This window comes from Neoarius graeffei, chromosome 21 (assembly GCF_027579695.1).
Source record: "Neoarius graeffei isolate fNeoGra1 chromosome 21, fNeoGra1.pri, whole genome shotgun sequence".
Lineage (NCBI taxonomy): Eukaryota > Metazoa > Chordata > Actinopteri > Siluriformes > Ariidae > Neoarius > Neoarius graeffei.
The window spans coordinates 50,382,158-50,407,969 of NC_083589.1; the positions used below are offsets into that span (position 1 = coordinate 50,382,158).

At 42.1% G+C, this 25,812-nt stretch overlaps 1 protein-coding gene across 2 annotated transcripts in view; it reads left to right on the plus strand.

The window, feature by feature from the left end:
• Positions 1-554: 554 nt before the first annotated feature.
• Positions 555-25,812, plus strand: part of cracr2ab (calcium release activated channel regulator 2Ab) — a 34,163-nt gene continuing 8,905 nt past the window's right edge. Inside the window, exons 1-13 of one of the 2 annotated variants that reach the window (XM_060903316.1) lie at positions 555-584; positions 1,041-1,381; positions 2,098-2,209; positions 2,415-2,580; positions 2,693-2,839; positions 8,885-8,975; positions 9,170-9,250; positions 11,636-11,823; positions 15,648-15,719; positions 15,797-15,836; positions 15,930-16,021; positions 16,159-16,531; positions 17,785-17,923. In XM_060903316.1, the coding sequence (XP_060759299.1) occupies positions 1,175-1,381; positions 2,098-2,209; positions 2,415-2,580; positions 2,693-2,839; positions 8,885-8,975; positions 9,170-9,250; positions 11,636-11,823; positions 15,648-15,719; positions 15,797-15,836; positions 15,930-16,021; positions 16,159-16,531; positions 17,785-17,923 (1,708 nt within the window). In that variant the 5' untranslated portion in view covers positions 555-584; positions 1,041-1,174. Of the gene's footprint in view, positions 585-1,040; positions 1,382-2,097; positions 2,210-2,414; positions 2,581-2,692; positions 2,840-8,884; positions 8,976-9,169; positions 9,251-11,635; positions 11,824-15,647; positions 15,720-15,796; positions 15,837-15,929; positions 16,022-16,158; positions 16,532-17,784; positions 17,924-25,812 lie in introns of those variants that run through there. The other variant, XM_060903317.1, reaches the window with a different exon arrangement.

Consider the following 25,812-nt stretch of genomic DNA (forward strand, 5'->3'; position numbering starts at 1 on the left):
TTGAAAACTAACGGCTAAGTATTAAAACTAGAAAAAAAAATGTCATGGGATACTTAGTTTGTTTCAGATATATGTTGCTTTTCTGAGGTTTTTTTTTTGTAATGTATGCTAGTATTATTTTTTAATCTTCACTTTAAATTGTAAAGCAAGTTTTCTCTTGTGTTAAAGCAGCTGAAAAGTAAATCTTAGTTGAGTACTGTGAGGTGAGGTGACAGAACTGTAGACTACTGAGGTACATTTCCTAGTTTCTGTGATGCAAAATTTCAGTTGTGTAAAAAAAACAACTACAAAATGTTAGATTTCACTGAATTTTCAAGACAAACTACACCTGCCTTTTAGTGAGATGTTTATTTTTTTAAATGAGCCATTCAAGAAACTTTGAGCTAAATCAACTGTTAACTCCTTCAGCTGTTGAGAACATCATCTGAAAGAATGAAAACTAACATCAGCCTTTCCTTTCAGCGAGTCCACCCACCATGATGTGTTTTGTCATTCATATTGTTTCAGACTTCGTTACATATTACAGGAACTTTAGCAGCTTCAGACCACACAAGCCTCTTCCTGTTGCCCCCTTCTACAATGAGGTAGGACTTTCACAAAAAGATAGATTTCCGTTTCTCAATACAGGTCAACAACATGTTGAATTTGTTCTGTGACTGTCTAAATTTTCATCTCAACTCACCTGGTGTGTTTAGAGAAGCCTTTGCTTCCCTTTAGAGAAGGGAAGTAAATATGAGGACATCATATTCTGTCTTTTTTCCTGTGACATTTCATAAATGTACTAAAATACTATCAAGAAGACATAACTGCATTAAATATTTACTAATGCATCACATTTGCATGGTCGTACTAGTGGGAAATGTCCATTACAGCTCTGCAGAATTAGTAGTGCTGCTTGATGTTACTATGAAACTGGTCAAGGGGAACCATAACAACGTTTTTTAAACACACACACACGCCCACCCATTTCACAACATGATCACATGATGAGGTAATATCTAAAGGACTGAAAGTAACGCTTGTTTCATTGTTCTCTACAGCTCGAAAGAGAAATGGAGAACAATGAGAAATCAGATTCTGTAAACCAACGTCCTTTGCTGTGGATGATATCAGCTTTCTTCGATGACATCTCACATTAAGAGGCGTGGATTAAGGAGATTAAAGAGCGAGAAATATGTCTGAATTCCTGAATCAGCAGGCCATGAAAGTCGTCTCCAAAAGTTCAGAAAATGAAGACAGACAGATAGCGCCTGACATGATGAAGAGTCTGGAGAAAAGGGGATCAGTCCTGGTACCTGCTTCACAGATGGAGAAGATCAATGAATTCTTCCACATCTGTGACAGTGAGGACAAGGGTTACATTACACCCAGTGATATGAGGGTAAAGAACAGGAAACTTTTTGTGATTTTTGTTTGGGAAAATATGAATGACTTCCCGTACTTGATTTTTCCATGTTGCTTATTTACTTTCTGTTTAAGATAGAAATATGCACAACTACAAGTTTTGTTATATTTATATATGTGTATAATTATATACGGGCGGTATGGTGGTGTAGTGGTTAGCGCTGTCGCCTCACAGCAAGAAGGTCCTGGGTTCGAGCCCCGGGGCCGGCGAGGGCCTTTCTGTGTGGAGTTTGCATGTTCTCCCCGTGTCCGCGTGGGTTTCCTCCGGGTGCTCCGGTTTCCCCCACAGTCCAAAGACATGCAGGTTAGGTTAACTGGTGACTCTAAATTGGCCGTAGGTGTGAATGTGAGTGTGAATGGTTGTCTGTGTCTATGTGTCAGCCCTGTGATGACCTGGCGACTTGTCCAGGGTGTACCCCGCCTTTCGCCCGTAGTCAGCTGGGATAGGCTCCAGCTTGCCTGTGACCCTGTGGAAGGATAAAGCGGCTAGAGATAATGAGATGAGATAATTATATACTCTTAAAGGAAGCTTCTGCCCTGAAACACATTAAATAATTTTAATGTGAAGTTAGCAGTTCTATGCCACTCTGATGTCACATGGGACATTACTAGCGCCTATTTATACACATGTTTACTGTGAATATTTGTGACGTACCATATGTGATTCCCCCCCCCAAATATCCTTTCATTCAGAGGTTGAACAAAGAAATACCACTCTCTGCAGAAGAACTGGAGAAAGTCTTTGACTCATTAGACTTGGACAAAAATGGGTACCTTACTCTAGAAGAGTTCTCCACTGGATTCAGTGAGTTTACAAATTCTACAGTATGGAAGATACTCAAATCATGTTACATTGTAGTAAGACTACTGATACAAACAGCACCCAATAATGTCTGGTTTTATTCTCTAAAATGCTTTCAGTGGATCTAGTAAGTCTTGATTTTGGGTCTGAATTCAGAATTTTGGGAAAACCCAATGCAAGCCTATCTTGTGTTCTCTTTATATCCAAGGTAAATTTCTGCAAAGACGTAGAATGAGTCAGGCAGAGGAACAGCTCATGGGTCTCTCACAAGACTCTCCGGAAACTCTATACCAGAATGAACCACAGGTTTATGAGGAAGAAAGACACTTCGGCACACTGATGGAAAGCCTAGGCGCTAGCAATATCTTTGAAGAGTCAGTGTCTTTAGTTGTATTTGACAATATTAATATAGTGGTTTTTTTTACAAGAATGAGAATATGACCAGGCAGTATACCTCTCTCTCTCTCTTTCTATCTATCTATCTAGTCCTGGTGAAGTGCGCACTCTGTGGACTCAACTAAAAAAAGATGAGCCTCATCTCCTGTACAACTTTGAAGATTTCCTGACTCGAGTCATATCCCAGATCAGAGTGGCCCAACAAGAGAAGAGTGAGATGGAAAGTGCCTTGAAAAAGTAGGATACTTGAGAAAAGTATTAATGCCTCTTCAAACCACTTACATTGTAGGAATACACTAACCCCATTGAACTGGCTGTCCAACAAGTGGGATTAAATCCACATTACATTACATTACTGGCATTTAGCAGATAATCTTATCCAGAGCAACATACAACATACCCAGTGCAGCCTGGGGAGCAGTTAGGGGTTAAATGCTTTGCTCAAGGACACTTCAGGCATTCCTGCTGATCCAGGGAATCAAACCAGTGCCCTTTTAGCCCATGTTTACATTAGACCGTATCAGCGGATCATCAGATTAACGTTTTTAAAACGATTAGTGTGCACACAGCAACACCAATACACGATTTGCGTGCACACAGCAATACCAATACACGGATACGCTCAGCTCCGCAGGCATCCTGCGCTCCAAATCACTCCGCCCTGAACAGCGAGTGCCCTCTGGAGGGTGTGCACTCCGGCCTTGCGCAGCTCACAGAGCACGCGAGTGAAGTGAACAAGCTGTGATTCGGAACTGAGCCGCTGTGTGTGTGATCCCAGCGCACATCACTTACCACTTGCAAGTGGAAGGATGGCAAGCCTAAAGACAATCATAACTACACAATGGGCAGTATTTGCATCAGTATTTGCAGTATTTTCATACTTTTATACTCTTTATTGGAAGGTGATACAAGGCGGAAGTCCGCGCCGTTTTTCAGCAGTCGCGTCACATGACCAACGCCAGCGAATCAGGAAGGTGGATGTCACAGTGACGTTGTCCAATGAGACGCCAGCTAGAGCTCAGCACAGCGTATCCGTGTATTCTGAATGTTTACACAGCACCGGAGCTGACACGATCTGGATTGAATACGTGGACGCTGGCGGATTCCCGTTTCCCGGCGTTTCCAGGCGGTTTAATGTAAACGGACAGTGCATCCGCGAAGAAAACAAGACAGATACGGTCTAATGTAAACATAGAGTCCCAAAGCTGCTTCTCTAACCATTAGGCCATAATGTCCCACATTGTCTTCAGAGCAGCAGTTCTCTGCCTCAGGCAGAGGTGGACAACGTACCTAAGTTTATTACTTAAGTCAAAGTACAGATCCCACTGGTTAAATATTACTCTGATACAAGTGAAAGTTGTCCAGTCAAATTTTTTACTTAAGTTAAAGTCCTGAAGTATTTGCTTTTAAAAATACTTAAGTATTAAAAGTACATTTTCTGTCAACGCATTGTTGTTTATTGCCACAATGCTTACAAAACCTAATGCTGTTACCAAAGACAGAAATGTGAATTCACAAAATGAACGCATGCTGTGCCATCATGGTAGTTTAACGTTAAGCTAACTAGTCAGTGAAACTCCACCTGACATGCTAGCAAACTCTTTTCAAACTCAAAATCATATTGGGTAGCTACTAGAAAAGAAAGATTTCTGCATTCTGTTTATTTGGCAAGATTAGGCTAAAGTTAACGTTATTCATGTCAGCGTAACTCTGTTTTTACATGCTAACAGTGTTCAAGTTAACTAGCTATGTGTAAACCTTAGACATGGACAAGGCTGTAGCAACTTGGTGGGCAAATCCATAGAAAGTCATTTGACTAACCAGACTGCATAGTTATTGCAATGTTATCGCTAGCTCTAAAAGCACAGACAACTTCATTGCAAGCTTTCTCTTGGAATAAAATGTTTATATACTTCAATATGTTTCCGCAGGTTGGATGGCGAGTTTTTGTAGGCTGTAATATGGTTTGTTTTAAGCAAACAAAGCAAACATTTAAAATGAAACAAATTTTTAATCCTTTCTGAAAACTGAAACATGGATTCTAGGTATGGCCATGAGTGCATGCATTCCCCAGAAGAACTGCCTCCTTCCATTCTGGCATCAACTGATCGTGCTCAAATAGTATTGCTGAGAAATTGAACCTGATTTTATCCAGTCTATGGACGACCTGAGTGATTATTGACAGGCTGTCTCAGTGTCACCTGTGAAAAAAAAACAATCATGTTTTATAAAAGAAAACAAAAAACATCCAGTTTCAAAACAGCTTTATAGTAATGAGTAACGAGGACCTTGATAGAAATGTAGTGGAGTAAAAAGTACGATATTTGTCTTTCAAATGTAGTGAAGTTAAAGTCATCTCGTCTCGTCTTCTTCCGCTTTATCCGGGGCCGGGTCACGGAGACAGCAGTCTGAGCATGGAAGCCCAAACTTCCCTTTCCCCAGACACCTCGGCCAGCTCCTCGGGAAGAACACCGAGGCGTTCCCAGGCCAGCCAAGAGACATAGTCCCTCTAGCGTGTCCTGGGTCTTCCCTGGGGCCTCCTCCTGGGGGGACATGCCTGGAACACCTCCCCAGGGAGGCATCCAGGAGGCATCCGAAAAAGATGCCCGAGCCACCTCAGCTGATTCCTCTCGATGTGGAGGAGCAGCGGCTCTACTCCGAGCTCCTCCCGAGTGACTGTGCTTCTCACCCTATCTCTAAGGGAGCGCCCAGCCACCCTGCGAAGGAAACTCATTTCGGCCGCTTGTATCCATGATCTTGTTCTTTTGGTCATTACCCAAAGCTCATGACCATAGGTGAGAGTCGGAACGTAGATTGACCAGTAAATTGAGAGCTTCGCCTTTTGGCTCAGCTCCTTCTTCACCACGACGGACCGGTAAAGCAACCGCATCACTGCAGAGGCTGCACCGATCCGCCTGTCGATCTCATGCTCCATCCTTCCCTCACTTGTGAACAAGATCCCAAGATACTTAAACTCCTCTACTTGAGGCAGGACTTCTCCACCAACCTGGAGAGGGCAAGCCACCCTTTTCCAGTTGAGAACCATGGCCTTGGACTTGGAGGTGCTGATTCTCATCCCAGCCACTTCACACTCGACTGCAAACCACCCCAGTGCATGCTGAAGGTCCTGGTTTGAAGAAGCCAACAGGACAACATCATCCGCAAAAAGCAGAGATGAAATCCTGTGGTTCCCAAACAGGATTCCTTCCGGCCCCTGGCTGCGCCTAGAAATTCTGTCCATAAAAATCATGAACAGAACCGGTGACAAAGGGCAGCCCTGCCGGAGTCCAACATGCACTGGGAACAGGTCTGACTTACTGCCGGCAATGTGAACCAGACTCCTGCTCCGTTCGTACAGGGACCGGACAGCCCTTAGCAAAGAGCCCCGAACCCCATACTCCCGAAGCACCCCCCACAGAATACCATGAGGGACACGGTCGAATGCCTTCTCCAGATCCACAAAGCACATGTGGACTGGTTGGGCAAACTCCCATGAACCCTCGAGCACCCTATGAAGGGTATAGAGCTGGTCCAGTGTTCCGCGACCAGGACGAAAACCGCATTGTTCCTCCTGGATCCGAGGTTCAACTATTGGTCGAATGCTCCTCTCCAGTACCCTGGAGTAAACCTTCCCTGGGAGGCTGAGAAGTGTGATTCCCCTATAATTGGAGCACACTCTCCGGTCCCCTTTCTTAAAAAGAGGGACCACCACTGCAGTCTGCCGCTCCAGATACACTGTCCCCGACTGCCACGCGATGTTGCAGAGGCATGTCAACCAAGACAGCCCCACAACATCCAGAGACTTGAAATACTCAGGGCGGATCTCATCCACCCCCGGTGCCTTGCCACCGAGGAGCTTGCAAACCACTTCAGTGACTTCGGCTTGGGTAATGGACGAGTCCACCTCTGAGTCATCAGCCTCAGTCTCCTCAATGGAAGACATGATGGTGGGATTGAGGAGATCCTCAAAGTATTCCTTCCACCGCCCGACAATGTCCCCAGTCGAGGTCAACAGCTCCCCACCCGCACTGTAAACAGTGTTGGCAGAGTACTGCTTCTCCCTCCTGAGGTGCCGGACGGTTTGCCAGAATTTCTTCGAGGCTGACCAATAGTCCTTCTCCATGGCCTCCCCGAACTCCTCCCAGTTCCGAGTTTTTGCCTCCGCAACTGCCCGAGCTGCGGCACGCCTGGCCTGCCGATACCCGTCAGCTGCCTCAGGAGTCCCGGAGGTCAACATGGCCCGATAGGACTCCTTCTTCAGCTTGACAGCATCCCTTACTTTTGGTGTCCACCACCGGGTTCGGGGATTGCCGCCACGACAGGCACCGGAGACCTTGTGGCCACAGCTCCGAACAGCTGCGTCCACAATGGAGGTAGAGAACATGGTCCACTCAGACTCAATGTCCCCCGCCTCCCTCGGAAGCTGGGAAAAGCTCTCCTGGAGGTGGGAGTTAAAGACTCCCCAGACAGAGTGCTCGGCCAGACGTTCCCAGCAGACCCTCACCATACGTTTGGGCCTGCCAGGTCTGTCCAGCTTCCTCCTCTGCTAGCGGATCCAACTCACCACCAGGTGGTGATCAGTTGACTGCTCAGCCCCTCTCTTCACCCGAGTGTCCAAGACATAGGGCCGGAGATCAGATGAAATGACAACAAAGTCTATCATCGACCTCCAACCTAAGGTGTCCTGGTGCCACGTGCACTTATGGACACCCCTATGCTCAAACATGGTGTTCATTATGGACAAACCGTGACTAGCACAGAAGTCCAATAACAAAACACCACTCGGGTTCAGATCGGGGAGGCCGTTCCTCCCAACCACACCCCTCCAGGTGTCACTGTCGTCACCCACGTGAGCATTGAAGTCCCCCAGTAGCACAATGGAGTCCCCAGTCTGAGCACCTCTCAGTACCTCTCCCAGGGACTCCAAGAAGGCCGGATACTCTATACTGCTATTCGGCCCGTAGGCACAAACAACAGCAAGAGCCTTCTCCCCAATCCGAAGGCGCAGAGAGGTGACCCTCTCGTTCACTGGGCTAAACTCCAACACATGGCGGCTGAGCTGGGGAGCTATAAGCAAGCCCACACCAGCCCGCCGCCGTTCACCATGGGCGACTCCAGAGAAGTGGAGAGTCCAGCCCCTCTCGAGGAGCTGGGTTCCAGAGCCCAAGCTGTGTGTGGAGGTGAGCCCGACTATCTCTAGCCGGTACCTCTCAACCTCCCGCACAAGCTCAGGCTCTTTCCCCCCCAGCGAAGTGACATTCCATGTCCCAACAGCTAGCCGCTGTGTCCGGGGATCAGGTCGTCGAGGCCCCTGCCTTCGACTGCCGCCTAATCCACATTGCACCAGCCCCCTACGGCTACCTCTGTGGGTGGTGAACCCACAGGAGGTCAGGCCCACGTCACCTCTTCGGGCTGAGCCCGGCCGGGCCCCAAGTTAAAATCATAAGTTTCCAAAAAAAAAAATACTTAAGTAAAGTACAGATACTCAAAAAGTGTACTTAAGTACAGTACTCAAGTAAGTGTACTTCGTTACTGTCCACCTCTGGCCTTAGGGGCTGCAAAACATTCCAAAAAGTGGTACTTCATTAAAAGATAGTAGACCAGTCAGAATTTACAGCCTTCAGATCATCTCCACATCTCTACAGTATGTGTGAGGGCTGCTCTAACACTTTCTATCCATGAAAGGGGCCTCAGACTGAAAATGTTTTGCGAACCTCTGCTTTAGAGAACTGATGCACATTTTTTCAGTGAAAGAGGTGCACATTACAATGAAATTAGAGTTTTTGAGCTGACTTGAAATATCCAGTTAGTGCTGAGCATTTGCTTCAATCATCAGATTTGTAAAAGAACAGTAAATAGATAGCTTTTCCTACTGGGTTCTGCATCACTCGCTCTTCTGGTTTTCTATAATACTATACCCTTTATATAAATAATCGGTAATTTATAAAGTATAAAGGTGTATAAGCAAGCAGTCTGATAGTTTGTGTTGCAATCATATTGGCTTATGCAGAAGTGTGAAAATCGCAGGCATCTTTATTTGGGTCTGATAGTGATCTCCTGTTTACATGCTAATATGAGGGGATATCATTTTGTTGATTCTGCGAGTAGTCTGTGAGCAACTTAGCCACAAGTTTCAAGGACAGAATGAATGGTTTAAAAAAAAGATAAAATATGTAGCTGTTTATTAAGTACTTTTTTCACTCTCTGTGCCTGTGATGCTGAAATTCACTTACTTTTGAGGTGAATACAGATGAGAAAACGTATTTGTTTCCTTTTAAACAGGAAAGCTGCAACATACAACGGTGAAATCCAGCAGTTATACGAGGAAATGGAGCAACAGATAGAAAACGAGAAAGATCGATTGAGTCACAAGGTGAAATACTTGTACAATTTCCCTTTATTTATACTTCATCATTTTAAAAGGCAACGCTAACTTTGTACATTTTATATGTGTTATATATTGTATACTATATATTTGCTAGATCAGTTATATTTCTTTGGGGATGTGTGTTAAAGTAGAAAGACATTACATAAAATGTTTTAACCAGTGGCCCTAACTCTCTGCAGACCTTCAGTAGTCAGGATCTCCAACAGCAGTTGCGAAGCAAAGAGCAAGAACTTGAGCAGCTTTTCCTCAAACAGAAAAGGGTGAGTGCACTTGGGGCAGATTTAGAAATGCCAGGAGCATGATTTTGTAGTTTGTATTTTGTAATGTGAGAAAATTCCACTTAATAATGCAAGCCAGTGTCTCTCAACCACTGGGCCACGGCCTATTAGTGGGCCGTGAAATTTTTTCAAGTTTGAAGCCAAATACTAAATAGTTCAGGATGTTGTAGGGCCCCAAATCTGGTAGCTGGTTTTCCGTACACTTTTCAAGTGGAAAAAATACATTTGTGAGTAAATTAAGAAGAACAAGCCTTTATTTTGTCACATTTGACCCACGTGCGCAAACAGAGAGAGAGCACAGCTGGCTGAATAAATAAATGCATTTGTGGGTAAATTATATGGATCTGTGATGCCTGCTGTAAGAGAAAAGCAGGGAGGATTGAGAATCGAGCGGCTGTGGTTTGTTTACACCCGATACTAAAACTTGTAGCATTCTAGCAACCTTCTCAAAGACGCGTACAAAAAGCCCAGAAACTCCTATTTACCCTGGCAAAACAATACAGGATTTATCTTGTAGTGTCCTAATCAACAGATCTTTAACCCAGCCACATATAAAAAATTGTATACCTCCATGCTCTTCCAGGTTTTCATCTGTTTGTCCATGTAGAACGATGTCTGCAGCACCAGGTAGTTTGAGATGTCAGGGAACTCAACGGATGGATAATTTTCCAATTCATAATGAATGAATGAATGAATGAATGAATAACTTTATTTAAACACAATAAGTTGATCAGCAGAGCTGGTGGGGTCTTGTACAGATACAAATAATTACAAATACAAAAGACTAAAAATATACGCAATCTTAAAAAAAACCTTTAAATCTGTTGATTATCTGTTAATTATCTTCACATTAAGTTAATTAATAGTATGCATAACTATTGTCTTTGTATTTAGTTCCGGCTACAATAGGATCAAAATTTATTCTACGAATGTCAAATTTAGCTAGTAAATTTTTCTTTCATAGGAAAAATCCTTCTTTGTTAGCGTATGAGGATCTATCCCATTGATACCCCTTTTCCACCAAATCAGTTCCAGGGCTGGTTCGGGGCCAGTGCTTAGTTTGGAACCGGGTTTTCTGTTTCCACTGACAAAGAACTGGCTCTGGGCCAGAAAAACTGGTTCCAGGGTAGCACCAGCTCTTTGCTGGGCTAGAGGAAAGAACTGCTTACGTCAGCAGGGGGGGCGGAGTTGTTAAGACCAACGACAATAGCAAGACCGCGAGAGGGCGCCATTTTTAAATAAGCGACGAGATATCATGGATGCAGTAAAGCAGCAGTCATCCATTGTTGTTGTTGCTGCTTCTTCTTCTCCGTGTTATTGTTGCTTCGATGTTCGCGCCAAGGTTTATGCAAACGCAGCGACATAACTGATGTATACAGTGACGTAATGACGTGGCTCCCCTTAGCACCCCGAGCTACAGAAAAGCAAACTGGTTCTCAGCTGGTTCGCAAGTTGAACGAGTTGTGAACCAGCACCAGCACTGGCCCCAAACCAGCCCTGGAACTGATTTGGTGGAAAAGGGGTATGAGTGGTTTCTATAGCCACTTCTTTTAAGTGGACTTCTTGGTTTTAATAACTTGCTTGTTTGCTGGCCACAAACATGGCAATAAGTTCTTGTGTTAATGGACCAGACTCCACTTTTGGATCATTAATCCCTTTTGACTGAGGATGCCCTGCATGCATGGTTTTATGTTGGCTTCTGGCACATCCATACAGTTTTAAATAATTTAAAAGTTTGTTTTTATAGCATTTATTTAATTCCTGGGCTCCCATCTGTAACAGGGAGTGATGTTGCATCCCATTAATACATGTTACCATAGGTTATTAGATTCTAATAGAATAGACAAGGCAAAATAATTGGGGATCTTTTTTAATGGGCCCCGACTCGTTACAAGTATGAATTAGTGGGGCTTAAAGCAGAAAAGTTTGAGAACCTCTGATCTAAGCTACACCTCTTCACCAAAATGAAGACTGATGATCTGAAAGGAATAATATTTTTTTCAACCCAGACATGAGAGAGTTTTAGCAAAACTGTTATAAAGTAGTCTTATCCAACTTTTGAACACTTGAGCAGTACATTAAAAAGTCGTTTAGGTTGTTATTGCTGTGCAATCTGACAAAAACCTTCCGTTTTTATTTTGACTAAATTTGTTACGCATTGACCCTCACTGACTCACTGACTGTCCCACAACTTCATTTGTAAGTGATTATGAGTAAACAGGCTGTATTGTTACTATACCAGTACAGGGAAATGTGTCAAATTTTTTCTTTGTGATAATTGTTCATACTGTTACAAACACAGTAGAAATGATTCCTTTAAAGAGAGATATTGTTATTACTTGAAAATAATCTCTTGTTTTCCTCCAGTTGGAGCAACAGTGTCAAGAACTGCATAGTGAACACCAGGAGAGTCAGGTGGAGAACATAAAACTGAAAATGACCAATCAGGAGCTCTCACGTGAACTGGAACACTCCTGTCATGAACTGTCATTGGCTCAGGAGCAACTGGCCAAACTGCAGGAGCAAAGCTCGAGACAGCAGCAAGAAAAAGAAATGTAAGCACGTACACATAGCCACATCATCAATGCATTTACAGTAACATTCATTTACTCATTTTTATTCAGGGATGAGGTGGTTTAACCCTTTCACCACTGCAGACCACTATCCCGGTCTCAGCGTAGTAGGGAAACCCCAGTGCATTGTATATGCTGATTGGTTGTGAAGTCAGATTCCCTGGGATTTTATACAATGTAATTTAGATAAGCACATTGATAGATAAAACTTTATCGATCCCTTTGGGAGGGTTCCTTCAGGGAAATTAAAATTCCAGCAGCATCATTACAGAATAAACAGAGAATAGAAAATAGAGAAAACTTCTAGATAAATTAAGTATTAACATATACAAAAAAAAATCTAGCAGGAGAGGTATTGCACATTATATTGCACATTTATATTGTTGTTTTATGTTATATAGGATTACACATCTTTCTTTCAGTAAATATGAATGGATAAAACACAAATTTACTCGTGTTCAGTTTATTGTCATAAATGTTATATATTCCTGAAGCAGAATTCCTCTAATTTCCAACTGTACCAAATATGGCACTATGGCACACATTATTTTTAGTTGTATACTGGGTTGAATTTATCAACATTATGGATGGATGGATGGATACTTAGTGTTTCTTATATAAAGTTATATAGCAGTCTGTATATGAAGTTATAGAGTGGTGAAAGGGTTAAACTAGGCCACTAGATTGTTTATTTAAGGACCAACTAAAATTCACTAGAAAAATATTACAGGTGGATGAAACAAAAATGACAGGATTTAAAAAAAAAACACCCCACATTTTGAACTTGAGTGATTTAGCTGAATTTGAGGAACTCTGACAGCCTGGCAGGAGTGCAGGCGACAGACAGCTGTAAGAGCAGTAGAGTGTATTGCAGTAAAGCTGGCCAACAAATCCAAATCGGTAAATCAAGGCAGTGTCGTTAAACAGGCAATGGTCAGGCGAGACACAAATAGGATATCAAAGACAAAAAGCAGCAATCAAAGTATAAACTGGGTCAATAACCAGCACAAACCATAAAGGCTTGGTAAGTCAGGCACAGAAACACTTTACAGTGTCTTAGAGAACTGAGAGTCCTTAAAAATACACAGTGGTAACCAGGCTGTGATCATGAACAAGTGTGAACGATTAGAATTCTGGAGACCAAGAGCAGTATGGTGCAGGATGGTCGTTGTAGTCCGCAACAGCCGCGTCTGAAGGCCACTGTGAAATCAGAGCAGCTACATACAAGACAGATGTAGATGCAGTAAAAAGAGTTCATTCAGGCAAACAAATCCAAAACTGTAGGCAAAATCAGAAAACTCCACTGCTAAACCAGGAAGTCAGACCAACAGTAACTAAGCATTTACTTCACAAAGTCCTTTCCCTGTGTCTGAAACCACTCACTCGTTCACTACTCCCTACTCACGATAGAGGGAATTACTATATAGAGGACTATATAGTGAGCTCATTACTAAAATGAAAAAAAAAACACTTTCGGACACAACTCCATCACGCCGTTATTTACGTCATTACTGTCGCACAATTAAAATTGGCTGGTGAGGTTTCAAAATAATAAATAACATGCATGTATTTTTGTGATAAATACATATTATACTGAGCGTATTTCCCACATTAATCAATACAAAGTACTTTGTGTCTGCTGCATCTTTCAGTTCTTTTAAATCAAGGCTGAATACTTTCTTCTTCGCCGCTGCCTTTTATTAAATCAAACTTGAGGCTTTTGATTAATTCCTCGCTCAGCACTGTAACTTTTATTGTTGTATTTTATCTGTCTTATTCCATCCATCCATCCATTATCTGTAGCCACTTATCCTGTTCTACAGGGTCGCAGGCAAGCTGGAGCCTATCCCAGCTGACTATGGGCGAGAGGCGGGGTACACCCTGGACAAGTCGCCAGTTCATCGCAGGGCTGACACATAGACACAGACAACCATTCACACCTACGGTCAATTTAGAGTCACCAATTAACCTAACCTGCATGTCTTTGGACTGTAAGGGAAACCAGAGCACCCAGAGGAAACCCATGCAGACACTGGGAGAGCATGCAAATTCCACACAGAAAGGCCCTCGTCAGCCGCTGGACTCGAACCCAGGACTTTCTTGCTGTGAGGCGGCAGTGCTAACCACTACACCACCGTGGCGCCCTGTCTTATTCTATTTTAGCTTATTTTCTATTCTTTTACTATTTCTTGAACGTCCGTTTATAACGTGTTTCTTCCTCCGTCCATTCACCCCAACACACTTTTTTTTTTTCCGTGTGACCGCAATGCATGATGGTATGTATTGCTTGGTTAATGACCATCAGTTGTACACTACTTTTCATGATGCATTGTGGGATACTATGAGTCCATTATATAGGGTGTAATAATTCTTACTATACATTTGGACAGCACTACAAAATGGTGAACTCACTATATAGTCCCCTATATATTGTGAGTAATGAATGATTTTGGACACAGGGTTTGTTCTGCCAGTGTGCTATTATAGTGTGCTGTGGTGATTGAGTCCAGGTGTGTGCAGTCAGTAATGGGGGACTGTGAGTGGTGAAGTATAGGATGGGTGTTGTAGTCTGTGGCGGCCATATTTGAAGGCTGCTGTGACTTCTGGGACTCTGAGTTCTGACAGGTGCATATGACACAGAGCTAGAGTGTTGGCAGTGTTGGTGTTGCTACCTCTGGTTTTATTTTTTTTCTAGTGTTTTTTTTTCCTGGTGATAGTATTAATTAAAAAAAACCTCCCACATTCATTTTGAGTGTATTCTACGGCAGAGCAATAGGGCCAGGGTTTTATATTTTATTTGGAAACTTCTGAGAAAAAACTGAGAATTTTTGAGATTAAAGTCAAAATTTTCGAGGAAAAAAGTAAAAAGTTTCGAGAAAAAAGTTGAAATTTTCGAGAAAAAAAGTCAGAATTTTCGAGAAAAAAGTCAAAATTTTCGAGAAAAAAGTCAAAATTTTCAAGAAAAAAAGTCGAAATTTTCGAGAAAAAAAGTCAGAAATCTGTAGAAGGCGGGCTTCCATATGGAAGTGACACTCACTCGCGGCCGGTAGACATGAATGGTTGAGACCAGAGCCATGGAATTCAGAGTTGTGACAACCGGGGTACAGGAAGTCGGTTGGTGATGTGATTCCCGTAGATTCAAATACTTCTAGGCAGTGGCTTTCTGTTTGGTAGAGACTAACACAGAACCACTACTGATTTTGCCTCCTGAAAAGATCAAGTTCACGACACCGCCTCTTCAAAGTCCGGATAGAAATCACAATATTGTGATTCTGTGCCAAGACTGCAAGGATCTCTTTGTTATTAAACCCAATCCCGAAATAACATTTGATTAAGTCGTCCATTTCAGCAGCACTAAACACAGTAGTAGCAGACTAAGTCTCCGTCAGCTCTGAATGACCTGGTACTTCCTGGTAGCCTAAATTTGTGACTTTTTTCTCGAAAATTTCGAGTTAATTTTCTCAAAACTTTGACGAAAATTTTGACTTTTTTCTTGAAAATTTTGACTTTTTTCTCGAAATTTTTACTTTTTTTCTCAAAAGTTTTGAGATTGTTTCTCGAAATTTTTGACTTTTTTCTCGAAATTTCTGACTTTAATCTCGAAAATTCTGAGTTTTTTTTCTCAGAAATTAAAAAAAATATATGTATTTCTTAGTGGAACTATCGCTCTTCCGTAGTAATCAGAATACAGGCACGGATACAGATTTTTCAACCACTATACAGATACAGATACACGAACCTTTCCCTTATCTTCTTATTCACCCTGATGCACTACACACACTCACAACCAAACATCTCTCACACAGGGAGGTGTACAGAATCATGGAGAGACTGCAGGGAGAGAAGCAAACCCTAATTAATCAATTAGACCTGCTCAGGTAAGCCTTCTGGCCATATCCATGCATGGATTGAAGAATATATTTACATCTCTCTCACAGTAAATGTGCTCTTTCAGAGAAATGAATAAACAGTTAAGAGATGAAAAAGACTCTTTGGTAAGTTTTCACATAATGTCCTGTTATTCTATTTATACAGTACTGTACATGTTGTAAATGTTCCCACAGAGCATATGTTGTTTCTGCTTATAGAAATGCAGCAATTTGTTAAACAAAGCCACCCTTGAACCGGGACCAGCTTCAACCTTAATCGTTCATTCTGACAGAAAGCAGGCTACAGAAAGGTGAGAGATTTTTGTGACAACCATCTCTGTTTGTTGTCCTGAATAAATTGTTGGCTCTTTTCATTGCCTTTAGCAGCTTCTTCAGTTAACAGTCAAAAAGCCTGTTCAAAGACACTTTATCTCTCATCTTGCACTAGCGAGACTGGTGCAAAAGTGACTCAGCACCCTAACAGGAAGACCTCATCTTGTAGCTCGAGCCCACGCCCTGCCTCTGGAGATGATGGAATGATGAGAATGGCCAAGCATACTGCAAGTGCAGATGGGGACTCCGTGACTGAGAACCCTGACCCCAGTGCAATGGATTCAATATCATTCCACAGGGTTATCTCCATCGAGGAGGACCACCTCCCACACTTGCTCGATGGAGAACCCTATCCTCTCTTCCATCAGATGAATGAGGAAGAAGGAGGAGCCCAGATTGATCTGCAGATGAGCCCTGTGTGTCCCTCAAACATGTTCCTTGCCCCTGTGACCAGGGACCAGCCAGTAGGCAAGGAGGATTTGCAGACGGTAATGGGTGGTTCTTGTTGAATAAATTAATTATAGGAAAAATATCAGCCTGCTTATGGAACTACACAAGCATTTTTTGCATTTATATTTAGTAATTTGGCAGGTGCTCATATCCAGAGTAACTTTCAAAAAGCACTATAGGATTTACATTACAGGCATTTAGCAGACACTCTTATCCAGAGCAGTTGAGGGTTAGGTGCCTTGCTCAAGGGCACTTCAGCTATTCCTGCTGGTTCATGGAATCAAACTGGCAACCTTTTGGTCCCAAAGCTGCTTCGCTAACCATTAGGCCATGGCTTCTCAATCGTCTCAATCATGGCTTCCCAGATTTATAACTGAAAGATTAAAGCCTGATTCTGGTTCGTATGAGTGTTTAAAGTATTTCAGGGATATTTAAAGAATTTCAAAATAGAAATGAAGGCTTAAATAACTGCGTAAACAATAAATACAAACACCCTGGGGAGGACCCAGGACACGCTAGAGGGACTATGTCTCTCGGCTGGCCTGGGAACACCTCGGTGTTCTTCCCGAGGAACTGGCCGAGGTATCTGGGGAAAGGGAAGTTTGGGCTTCCATGCTCAGACTGCTGCCTCCGCGACCCGGCCCTGGATAAAGCGGATGAAGACGAGACGAGACGTTAATAAAACATAATTAATGCAAAGAGCAATGATACAAATATATGCAAAGAGAAATGCAAAGAAGTCTTCAGCTGTTAATGACTTGCATATTGCTCTTTATAATTAACATATCAGTGCCATCCATTATTTGTTTGTTTGTTTGTTTGTTTGTTTAACTTCAGTCATCAAAATAGTGGTCATTTTTCACTTTGGCTAACAGCTTTCTACATTACCTATAATGCCAGTCAACTACCTACAGATTGTGGTGTCAGTGTCATTTAGCCCTTGCTTCAGTTTCTACCTAAAGAGAGCAATGTCTTGTAAGTTTGTGCCCTGTCACACCTGACCTGTAGACTCTGCTTAAACAGATCCAAATTTCCAAAATATTCATGCTAACACTACCATGAACTTTGCTCTCATGGATCTCTACCTAGCCAAGCTGAATCTCTGATGTAACTCAACACAACTGTGGGAACAGTGAAAATACAACATTAAGCAAAAAAAAAAAAATTAGCACCAGAATCACTGAACACATCATAAATATTTCATTATAAACTTGTTTAATGGGTTTCAGGGTGGAGATATCCCTCAAGACATAATATGTGTTGTAAAACACTTTGTATTGTACGTCCGCAGGGTCCGGTGGAGAATTTGGTGTCCATCCCACAGCGCCTCTTTAAAGTCATTCTCGTGGGCAATTCAAATGTGGGTAAAACTGCTTTACTGCACCGTTTCTGTGATGGTTATTTCCACATGGACACTACAGCCACTGTGGGTGAGTCTCAACCTGTATTCATAAACACACTTCCAGCCACTGTATTTCGGTGATCCCAGTGATGATGAGGCGAATGGTAGAAATACAAAAGTAGTTCAGTTCAGTATGTTATGATTCATTGCCATGAAATAACATAAGATTGTTTAACCTCTACCTCATCAAAGTGACTTTCAAACCAGGCTTTTCTATTATTTAACATGTACATATGCAAAGATCGGAGTGAGTGTGTTTTTAATGGCCTTTTTGGGCATCAGCAGACCGCACAAGCCTACTAATTTTATGCCCAAAGAGGTGCTACAAGTTTTAAGTGGTTAACCACCTCTGCCTTTTCCTGTTACACAACTCATTTTGAGAGTCTAAAAGACACTGAGTTTTTAGAAAAGTTCTGGTTGTGACTGTATTGAGGTATTTCACCTGACGTCACAGGGTCACGTGACGCCCCGGTGTCCGCCATTTTGAACGTCAAGCTACATACTAACGCTGCAGACAGAGAGGGAGAACCAGCTTGAAAAAAAAACGTGTTACAGACACCTAGAATAGATTAATTTGTCAGTAAGCACTCTATAAATAACCATGGTGTTTGCTTGTTGTGCTGTGGGCTGCCACAACAGACAGGGACAGCGTGCAGGACGCTCCTTTTACCGGTTTCTAGTGATGGGAATTTCGGCTCTTTTTCGGGAGCCGGCTCTTTTGGCTCTTCTTACTATAAGGAGCCGGCTCTTTCGGCTCCCAAACGGCTCCTGAGATTTTATTTTTGATTTAATTGCTGCAATTAACTAGTTAATTAATTACATTATTATTTATATTTTATCAATAGGATGTTTTCCATTTTATTTTTTAGTTTTTGTAGCCATTGTAAAGCTTTGTAAAGTATAGCAGTGTAACAATGTTCTAGCTATAGAAATAAAACTTACTTACCAATTAATAAATTATTTTCGCACAAACATAATGCAAAACTGTGTTATATTACCAATATAAAATACACAGCTGATTTTCCCCGCCTCAGGTGCCTCACAGACTCCTCTCCCCTGCGCTCCACAGCTTTAAGCATTACACCAATTTTTGTATTTTCGCAGCTGTGAATGACATCAACCCCCCCAACCAAAAAAAGTAGGCGTACACCATGCTACTTTTTTTCCTTTGAATGGTAATAGACAACACAAAGACGCAATCGGACAGCAACTTTTTTTGTGAAAGTCTCTCTCTCTGAGGCACCTAAGGACAAAAAACTAATTCGGCTCCCCAACTCGGCTCCCACCGAAGAGCCGGCTCCCGTCGTTCACTTCAAAGAGCCGGCTCTTTGAACCGGATCGTTCGCGACCGACACATCACTACCGGTTTCCTACTGACCCAGACAAGAGGGCCAAATGGATTGCAGCTGTGAAGAGACAGGATTGAGAGCCAACAGAGTACTCCAGACTTTGCAGTGATCATTTCATTTCAGGTTAGTTTATCAGTTAACGCAATTTTGATAAAATATATAGCAAAAAGTAAATGGGTCAGTGTTTGTTAACCCATCTGAGCAGTGAAACAAGGCAGTGTTAATTTGTCTAGGGTTGCATGTAGCAGACATCAGACATAAAACGCAATAACAGAGGCTAGAAAGAAACGGGACACAGAAATAAATAAACAGGGCTCCATACCAAGGCTGGGTACAGTGTTTGTGATAAAAGACAGATCCAATTTAACACGAATCACAGCTTACTTTCTTGTTAAAATGTGCAAAGGTCTCCACCATCTCATACCGCCTTGCACTGAAGGACTTAAGCGTGCCGTCCAAAATGGCTGCGTCACGTGACTTGGTCACGTGGGTGAAATACCTCAATATGGTAGCATTTTTGGATTTTGTTCAGATTCTAATTAGAAAATGCTACTTCGGTATAGAATAGAAATCTTTATTGTCTACTCACTTGGAAATTCATCTTTGGCTTCACATACATACATACATACATACATACATACATACATACATGTACATACACTTAGACATCCACAGACATATACACACTTAAGAACTGCTTATACCATGGGTTAGAACACATGAGATAGAATACAGTAAAATGGCAATAAATAAGTACTTTTGATAAAGTTGGGATGAAAGTACAAAATATTAAGAGTTAATACATATCTTAAATACGGTAGATATCATAAAAACAGCAGCAGTCACTAATAAATAATAAAGTGCCATTTGTTCAGTAGCATGGAAGAGGATGGAATAAAAGATCTCTTAAAGATATTTCTTGTTGCTGCAGCTACCCTACAGTGGTGCTTGAAAGTTTGTGAATCCTTTAGAATTTTCTATATTTCTGCATAAATATGACCTAAAACATCATCAGATTTTCACACAAGTCTTAAAAGTAGATAAAGAGAACCCAGTTAAACAAATGAGACAAAAATATTATACTTGGTCATTTATTTATTGAGGAAAATGATCCAATATTACATATCTGTGAGTGGCAAAAGTATGTGAACCTTTGCTTTCAGTATCTGGTGTGACCCGCTTGTGCAGCAAAAAATGCAAATAAATGTTTCCGGTAACTGTTGATCAGTCCTGCACACCGGCTTGGAGGAATTTTAGCCCATTCCTCCATACAGAACAGCTTCAACTCTGGGATGTTGGTGGGTTTCCTCACATGAACTGCTCGCTTCAGGTCCTTCCACATCTCGATTGGATTAAGGTCAGGACTTTGACTTGGCCATTCCAAAACATTAACTTTATTCTTCTTTCACCATTCTTTGGTAGAACGACTTGTGTGCTTAGGGTCGTTGTCTTGCTGCATGACTCACCTTCTCTTGAGATTCAGTTCATGGACAGATGTCCTGACATTTTCCTTTAGAATTCACTGGTATAATTCAGAATTCATTGTTCCATCAATGATGGCAAGCCATCCTGGCCCAGATGCAGCAAAACAGGCCCAAACCATGATACTACCACCACCATGTTTCACAGATGGGATAAGGTTCTTATGCTGAAATGCAGTCTTTTCCTTCCTCCAAACATAACACTTCTCATTTAAACCAAAAATTTCTATTTTGGTCTCATCCATCCACAATACATTTTTCCAATAGCCTTCTGGCTTGTCCATGTGATCTTTAGCAAACTGCAGATGAGCAGCAATGTTCTTTTTGGAGAGCAGTGGCTTTCTCCTTGAAACCCTGCCATGCACACCATTGTTGTTTAGTGTTCTCCTGATGGTGGACTCATGAACATTAACATTAGCCAATGTGAGAGAGGCCTTCAGTTGCTTAGAAGTTACCCTGGGGTCCTTTGTGACCTTGCTGACTATTACACGCCTTGCTCTTGGGGTGATCTTTGTTTGTTGACTACTCCTGGGGAGGGTAACAATGGTCTTGAATTTGCTCCATTTGTGAACAATGTGTCTGACTGTGGATTGGTGGAGTCCAAACTCTTTAGAGATGGTTTTGTAACCTTTTCCAGCCTGATGAGCATCAACAACGCTTTTCCTGAGGTCCTCAGGAATCTCCTTTGTTCGTGCCATGATACACTTCCACAAACATGTGTTGTGAAGATCAGACTTTGATAGATCCCTGTTCTTTAAATAAAACAGGGTGCCCACTCACACCTGATTGTCATCCCATTGATTGAAAACACCTGACTCTAATTTCACCTTCAAATTAACTGCTAATCCTAGACGTTCACATACTTTTGCCACTCACAGATATGTAATATTGGATCATTTTCCTCAATAAATAAATGACCAAGTATAATACTTTTGTCTCATTTGTTTAACTGGGTTCTCTTTATCTACTTTTAGGACTTGTGTGAAAATCTGATGATGTTTTAGGTCATATTTATGCAGAAATATAGAAAATTCTAAAGGGTTCACAAACCTTCAAGTGCCACTGTAGTCTTCTTTCGTTCCAAGCTCCTATGTTTCCATATCAGCATGTGATGTTGTAGGAGATTAAACTTTCCCCTAGACTGATGTAAACCATCCTCACGATTTCTAACACCAAAGCTATTCAGTTTCCTTATGAGAAACAGTTTTTACATAGCTTTCTTAAATATGTAGTCAGTGTGTTCATTAAAATTTAAGTTGGTGTCTAGAATTGTTCCCAAGTATTTGAAACTACCAACCATCTCAACAGCTTGGCCCTCGTTGTAACTGGCTGACACATTAGTATCCCCCCTGTTATTGACCACAAGTTCCTTGATCTTGTTCACATTTAAGACCAAAGTAATCTTTTGACACCATGTTACTAGCTTGTTGATGTGATTAGTGTTGTTGGTACCCATCAGTCTTGGGAGACTATGGGGTCGTGTTCTGAATGATGAGAACAGCGTCTGCTGTGGCTGTAGATGCCAATATGGGAATGGCAGTCGGGTCTTCCTTCTTTGTCTCTTTTCTTCCCACTCCTGGACAAGTAATTTTTTGAAAACAGACAGCCCTTGCTGCACAGCCTGCTTCCAGGCCAATCGCTCACTGGCTAGAGCTTCCCACATATTTCGATCAATGGACAGAGCTTTCAGATCCCTCTTGCACACATCTTTATAACGCAGCTGAGGTCTGCTTACGGGGCGCTTTCCCTGCACTAATTCCCCATAAAGCAGGTCCTTAGGGATACGGCCATTGTTCATTCTCACCATGTGACCGAGCCACCGCAAGCGTCTCTGTTTCAGCAACGTGTATATACTGGGTATCCCGGATCTCTCTAGGATAGTATTGCTAGGTACTTTGTCCTGCCAGGTGATATTTAGGATGCGTCGAAGGCAGCGCATGTGGAATGCATTTAGCTTTATTTCCTGACAGGCGCGAAGGGTCCATGACTCGCTGCAATACAAAAGTGTGCTTGTGATGCACGGTCTGTACACCATTGTTTTGGTATGTTCTGTCAGCTTCTTGTTAGACCATACCCTCTTTGTCAGCCTAGACATAGTGGTAGCTGCTTTGCTGATGCGTTTATTTAGCTCTGAGTCAAGGGAGAGAGTATCGGAGATTGTCGAGCTGAGATACACGAAGTCATGAACAACTTCCAGCTTGTGATCGAAGATTGTAATGATGGGAAGTGAGTCCACACCCTGTCCCATGACTTGCGTTTTCTTCAAGCTGATAGTCAGTCCAAAGTCTCTGCAGGCCTTGCTGAAGCGATTCATGAGCTGTTGAAGATCTTCACGTGAATGAGCCGTGATTGCTCACGGCTCCATTCCAGACCAAAGTAATCTCTTGACACCATGTTACTAGCTTGTTGATGTGATTAGTGTAGGACCTCTCTAAGTCATAGTTTCCCTTAAACATTAAACCAACCATTGCCTGATGTCATCTGCCTCATTAAAAAGACAAAAATTGCCATCATAAATTTGCATTTTGCATGAGAAATCTACTTGCAGTTGCATTTACTTTTTGCATCATGAAATATCCTTCTTTGATAAGTACTAAAATGCCCTAATTGTCATTTAAAAAGCATCTGCCATAATTGCCACAAGTTTATTAGATTTAGATTAGATTAGATTAGATTAGATTAGATTAAACTTTATTGTCATTGTGCAGAGTACAAAGCCAATGAAATGCAATTAGCATCTAACCAGAAGTGCAGAATGCAGTATTATTTGCAGATAAGTGCCAGAGGTAAGTACTGCAGCATAGTGATGCTATATGTTACAGTATATACAGTGATGGACAGTGACAATATATAGATGTTTGTAAATATTTAAATGCATATTTACAGGGGGAAGTGGACAGGATTAAAAAGTATGCAAGGTTGTATGTACAGTGAGCAGTAGTTAACCCATATGTACAGATGTTTATATGCTGGGTGCGATTTGCTGGGGGGGATGGGGGGATCATCCCCCCCTCTGGTTTTTATCTCTGCTGAAAAAAAATCCTCGGGGACAACCCCGTCAATAAAACAAACAAACCAAAAAAAAAGTTGACATGACAGGCATGTTGTGACACAGTTTTCTATGGTCTACATTGCACTCACTTTCAAAATGACCCGAAGTGGCAGCTTTGATGTTCACGAACGTCCCCAGCAAATAGATACATTGTAGATAATAATAATATCTTTGCGTTCTATGCAGGGATGCAAACAGCGCGCCTTTTGGCGGATGCTGCCTTTTTCACGGCCGATTTTTTTTTTTAGGGGGGACGTTGGAGTGTCTGATTATAATTTCAAATTAAATTCTGTATTAAAATTACTAAATAAGCAAATCCATTACAGTCCATGAAACAGGAAGTATAAGGATGAGAAAAAAAACAGTTTAAATCGGAAAGCTGCACACAATGTGAACTGCGCCATCAGAGCAAACTGTTCATTTAGTATTCATGTATTTTAGTGATTTTTGAGTCACTGTCCATTTAATCCGGAGGGAGAGAAACATCACAGCAACGCGACAAGCAATGCGAACTTTGTTGTGTTAGTGTTCGTGTATTTAGTCAGAGAGATAGGAAGATGAATTTACTATCTCTGGTTTAGTGTTCGTTTTCATTTAGTGTTATTCATTTGATATCATCGGATGTTACTGAGCTGTTAGCCTATTGTTTCCTTAATTTTGTGACGTTTCATGATTAAAAAAAAAAACATCCCCCCTTCTGGTTTTTTGACAAATCGCACCCTGTTTATATGTACAATAAAGTGGCAGTGTGTGCAGCAGCAGTATGAACACGTATACAGTAATATCGCATAAGTGGCATAGTTTATGCGACAATTTAAGTGATCCATTTTGTACAAGAAATCAATAGTGCAAATGGCATGTTAAAGTACTGAACAGCACAGGATGAGTGCAGTGATGCTAGCAGAGTGGTGGTGTGCAATTCAGCATGGTCACCGACCGTCTCAGGGAAGAAGCTCCTCTTGAGCCTGCTGGTGCGGGAGCGGAGACTTCGGTAACGTCTGCCAGATGGGAAGAGGAAGAAAAGTGCATGGTTAGGGCAGATGACATCATTGATGATGTTACTCACCCTGCCAAAGCAACGCTCGTAATAAATGTTCTCAGTAGAAGGTAACCAGGGGCGTCACTAGGAATTAAGCTTTACTGGGGTACTGCCCCCCGCACAATGCACCTTAACGTTCCTGTCCCCAACCTATGCAAAGTGGATAATTCTCATGCTCTCGTGGATGAAGTTATGCGAGGAATAGGTCAACGAGACAGAAAACACATCCCAGTCCCCAAAAAATTTATTGTTGGCATTTGGGCTTTTAATGCATGCTGATGCTAAACGTGTCACCTCAACTCTCACGATTCACGAACTTAGCTGGTTAGTTATGACTGACTAGCACATAGCCTACAACCTTAATCTTACCTCTCTCACCCTCCTCCTCATCTGTCACTGTTTCCCTGGCCCTGTCTCTGCTTCGTGAGAAGAATTGTCTGATATCCATCTGGAAAAGTAATTTAATATCGTTTAATTCGATGTAGTTTAATGGGTTTGTTAGAATATGGTTTGCTTAGTTTTGTTGCAAAAACTTTGCGCTACCTTAACTCATCCAGAGCCCGTTCTCTGACTCATCCAAAGAGTAGACTCATCTCTCCAGTAGGCTAAATGTACTCATGGCACGCCACACGCACGCTATGTTTACAGTGAGAATCTCCCAGACCAATCAGAAAATTAGTTAGAAAGAAGAGGCGATAGAAGTTTGAAACACACTCTGTCCTACAACTTACAGTAGATAAATGATCTGCCAAAGAAACCAGTTTGTTACGAAAATCTTTCAACATTTTCTTACTAGGGCACAGCTGATTTTTACTGGGGCACGTGCCCCAGTAAAAAAAGCCCAGTGATGCCCCTGAAGGTAACTGAGTGTCAGTAATCCATTGGGCAGTTTTCACCACCCGCTGGAGTGCTTTATCAATGATTTGGTCACTTTCTCTGGAACACACTCTGCACTACAGTGTCCCACCCACAGCGTTTGATCGACAGGTCTACCTC